The sequence below is a fragment of the Oncorhynchus nerka genome, linkage group LG12, assembly GCF_034236695.1.
Source record: "Oncorhynchus nerka isolate Pitt River linkage group LG12, Oner_Uvic_2.0, whole genome shotgun sequence".
NCBI lineage: Eukaryota > Metazoa > Chordata > Actinopteri > Salmoniformes > Salmonidae > Oncorhynchus > Oncorhynchus nerka.
The window spans coordinates 56,375,561-56,380,035 of record NC_088407.1 but is presented as its reverse complement, the minus strand read 5'-3'; the positions used below and the strand labels follow the sequence as shown (position 1 = coordinate 56,380,035).

The 4,475-nt window shown below is 39.5% G+C and overlaps 1 protein-coding gene across 1 annotated transcript; it reads right to left on the bottom strand.

Moving 5' to 3' along the window:
* Positions 1-2,478: 2,478 nt before the first annotated feature.
* Positions 2,479-3,897, bottom strand: LOC115138946 (homeobox protein Nkx-2.4-like). The gene is made up of 2 exons (XM_029676127.2): positions 3,528-3,897; positions 2,479-3,152 (listed from the first exon to the last, which is right to left on the bottom strand). The coding sequence occupies exons 1-2, from the start codon at positions 3,895-3,897 to the stop codon at positions 2,479-2,481; spliced, it is 1,044 nt and encodes a 347-aa protein (XP_029531987.1).
* Positions 3,898-4,475: the final 578 nt, after the last annotated feature.

Below are 4,475 nucleotides of genomic sequence, written 5' to 3'. Positions count from 1 at the left end.
CAGAGCTATTTTGTATAGTTACAATATTAGGATAGGTTTGTATAATTAGTGATGTTGGAGAATAACAGCAGTATTTTGGATGTAGTGCAGGATCAACTGAGTACAGAACAGTATATTGCAGTATCATTATGCAATAGAAAGTACACAGTTAGGATATAGCCTATGGAGGGAGACTAAAGAGTCAAACTGAATAAAAAAATTAATTGCAGTGAAGTGCTGGATAACTCAGTGTGATACATTTTTTTAACCTTTAGAATAGAAAACATTGTACCATTAAAACCGACTGGGAATGTATAGCAGGCCTTATCATAACAAAGAAAAGTGCATCGCAGCATCAACATGTGGTGTGCACAGTAAGTTTGGTATACTGCTTTAATAGTGTAGCGACGCACATGGATAAAATAGATTACTTTGATTGGAGACATATCATGTCACTAGTGTTTTTGGTGTTGCATTACACCTACTTTACTGTCATGAATCCGTTATTAGGCGACATTGGGCTACGTAATTGGCTACGTAAATGGCTACGTAAATGTATTGAATGTCAGCGCATACGCTCTAAATGCTGCTGCTGCAATAGGCCTGCTAGCTTGATGAGAAACACGTACTTCAAAATGTGCATTATTAAGTAGAAAGGTTATCACAAATTGATCTACATTTCATTCAATAACGTGCCACAACACCAACAACAGTAATATTTAAAAAAGAATGATAATAATAATGATAATATCATTACATTTGATTGTATTAATCATGTAGAGCAGAAATGGCTTTATTAGACATAAATTGGCTAAGAACTTGTAAAACAAGTCTGTGTTGACTAACCTTCTTATGGCTTTGGAATCACACAAGTTCTGTATTGAAAACATATAGAACATGTTTCAGATTTTTATTCTAACGATAATAAGACTGTGCCAAACTTGCTGTAGCTTTATGTTTACCTAAAACTATTGTTTATGGATAATATTTTCAATAGGTTATAATATTTTTGTGTATTGGTCAGCCTACATTTGCGATGCCTCTGCAAAATCTCCTGTGAACAATGTTGGCTACTCCATCGACCTTGCTTTCCAACTCAATTTGGTCTCAATCACACAATAATGAAAACGCACTCCAACCAGATCCTTATAAAAATTAATTCGCCAGAAATAGCTCGCACTTCAAGTGATTTATTGTTCATGTTCAATTGATTTGAAACACATACAGCAGCCATCACGCATTTGTTCGTTTTAACTTACAAAATAATAAAGAAAACAAAAAAAGTCGACTTCAAAACAATTATTATACAGGTAAAAGCGTTCTCGTGTGTTAGCCAAATATGAAGAGTTTATTTCCAAAACGCTAAATCCACAAATTTTTCACGTGTTTTTGTTTTCTTATCCGATTGCTTATGGGCACATTTTGTGTGTGTAAAACTTTTCTCCGATGTTTTTATTCATTGATTTCAGATGTGCATGAATTATTATTATTATTGAAAAACGCTATATATCCGTTGTTTAGCTGGAATGGAATGTTAGTATCATATAGCCTATATTTGACTGATATGTTGTTGTCTCGCTATCTTAATTAAGATGGATGCACTTACTGTAAGTCACTCAGGAGCATCTGCGAAATTACTCAAATGTAAAGTGTTTTACAGATCTCATATTCCTGTATTTAATCATTATATTTGTTTTAATTAAATAGGCTATTGATGGTACAAATGTATAATTTATACATTTCTATATTTTAAAAATGTGTTAATTGTCACATTTGACTGTGTAAAACCTAGCAGTACTACTTATTTCTCTGAGAGTGAGGAGGATATATAGCATTTAGCAAAAAAAACATCATTATTTGTCTTTCTGAAATGAAACCATCAAATTCTAGGTTTTAATCAAATACATGTCTCTCATTGAACAACCCATTGAATGATTAGATTAGTGAAAAAAACACAACAATCTCTTTCATAATTTAATTATTTAAACAATAAAATTGACCAACATTTCTGAAAATTGATATATAGCGTTTTGGAATGAAACTTCATATAGGCCTACAGTTTCTACTTTCTTTAAGTCTAAATGAATACATTAGTTTACAATATCAATAGCATATTATACCAAGGTTATCACCGCAAATGAGGGGTGGTTTAGTACCTTGAGAGTTCATACCTGATCCCACCTATATCTCTCCCTTTTCCCTCCAGTCCCCATCTACGTTAACATCATGAGGAAGTCCAACACATTGATTATAAAAGGTCCCGAAAAGACACAATCTGTTTCAAGGGCAGCCATTTCGTGTAATGTTCAAAAATAGTCTCCCTCTTAGAAATGTCAAGAAAATGTGCCCTGACCAGCTGATGCGACTGAGCGTGTTGTCATCTCAGCCACCCAAGGGCTCAATTTTCGCACAGATGTGTATATCAACATGATACATGTCTCGTTTTCTCTTAAGCTCATCCGCAGGTTAAAATATAAAAATGTAAAAGGACAGCAGGTCCTACCACGTTCTGCCGTAGAGGAGGTTGGAACTGACCATGTTATTGGTGTAGTCTATAGCAGAAGTGTCTATCTGCGCCATGTTGATCTGGCTGTGGAGTGAAGGGGGGCTAGGTGATATCTCCTCCAGGTCTTGGGCCTGAACTAAGGAGTGGACCTGCTGGTTTTGATGTTGATTGATGGCATTACTGGAAGCCGGGAGCACCCCAGAGCCGTTATGTTGCTGCTGCTGCTGCTGTACCTGCTGCTGGTTCGGCGTTGGCGTGTTGGAGCCGTTCTGACACGGTTTACCGTCCTTCACCAGAACAGGCACGGCCACGCGCCTCGGAGACTGTTGTTGCTGACACATGTTGCTTTCCTGCTGCAGCTGCTGCGCGGCTTTGTCCTTGGCCTGCCGCTTCATCTTGTACCTGTGGTTCTGGAACCAGATCTTGACCTGGGTCGGCGTCAGGTGGATCATACTGGCCAGGTGTTCCCGCTCTGGCGCCGAGAGGTATTTCTGTTGTTTGAATCTCCTCTCCAGCTCATACACCTGAGCCTGGGAGAATAGTACCCGTCGTTTCCTCCTGGGCGCTGCGTGCAGGGGTGGCATGGACCTGGAGGCGTCCCCCATGCCTGTCAGGGTCCCCATTCCAGTCATGTTCATACCTGTGGAAGGTCCCATGAATCTAGAAACTTAAAAATATACATACATATACGCATATTCAATATTCAGCCATGTAAAATGTATCGTTTTGTTTGCCTGAAGTAGTTTGGCAATGGTCTGTATCCGGTGAGTAATTGTCCAAATGTAGGTTACAATGCAGCTTTATCAATCAAGTTAATTTAAATGCAATAATAATAATAATACACTTTTTGTTAAATAAAATGAAAACATACTTTTTTCCATATTAAAAAATTATGTAATGTCAGACTACTCAATGATGGTGAGTGTTCTTGATTCAAACCTGTCCGCATTTCGTTAAAAGTTTGTTTGAGAAGTTCTGACAGTGACATAAAACAATTCACAAAACAATAACAACGAATCAAAATGAAACAAAAACGACTTACTCGTTGAATATCTTGGATCCGTGTTCGCGCCATACCACCCTGTTGCTGCTGCGCTATTTCTCATGGTTTCCTGGTACGACGGAAGGTCTCCCATGTTGCCAATGCTCCCATTGCAGTATCCCCCCATGGCACTGTGCGAGAACTGGGAGACAGTGTGTGGCATGTGGTAGGTGGTCGCCACGGTAGCGTTGTGTCCCATGGAGTGCTGTTGCATGCCAGTCTGGGAACCCTGAGGCTGTCGGTAAGCTCCCAGTGGAGAGGTTAGGTTCCCTGCGCCGTCCATGCCACTAAACTTCTTGTAGGTCTCCTCGATAGGACTCAAAATATCAGTCACTGAGAAAGGCGTTGTATGCTTTGGGCTCAACGACATGGTTCAGAAAGCAGGTAGATTTTGTTGAGCAAATCAACCGTGTTGTTGAAGCTCTCTCCTTCTGGGTGGCTACGTAAGAGAGTGCTTGTAGAACGCCTGAGATCCGATTGATCGCCTTGGAGAAGGAGGCGAGCCCAGGGCGCTCTTAGCTCGGGTTTATTGTAGCCAGGAGCCAGGTTTACGACAAACACAGGGGGCGGAGCAACGTCCTAAACGAGCAAACAATAGTCATTGACATTTTAGAAAGATAATTGAGGAAATGTGGTTAGTTTCGTATTAAGGTGAACATTATGCTAAGTAAACTGTTTATTTATTGTTCTAATATATCTACATATGTATTTGATGAGACATTGTTGTTTGTCCACATGTCTTACCATAATAAAGTTCTGCACAACAGCTGAGCGCATGATAAAAGGGGACGTGTAATTTTCTGCATCAATAGGGAACTCCATACTTTCTGGAAACTTCAAGAGCACTTTGGCCAGACATAAGCGCCACCGAGCATCGCCAAAGAGGTACAATGGTTCTCCTCAATTGTATGACCAGCTAAGTTATGCGTCTTAAGCACCATTTTGTTC

Bases quoted from the DNA above. Each gene is read 5' to 3' on its own strand.
- LOC115138946 (XM_029676127.2), bottom strand. From the start codon at position 3,897: ATGTCGTTGAGCCCAAAGCATACAACGCCTTTCTCAGTGACTGATATT. The intron at 3,153-3,527 runs GTAAGTCGTTTT...TATATTTTTAAG, and splicing joins GGATCCAAGATATTCAACGA to TTTCTAGATTCATGGGACCT.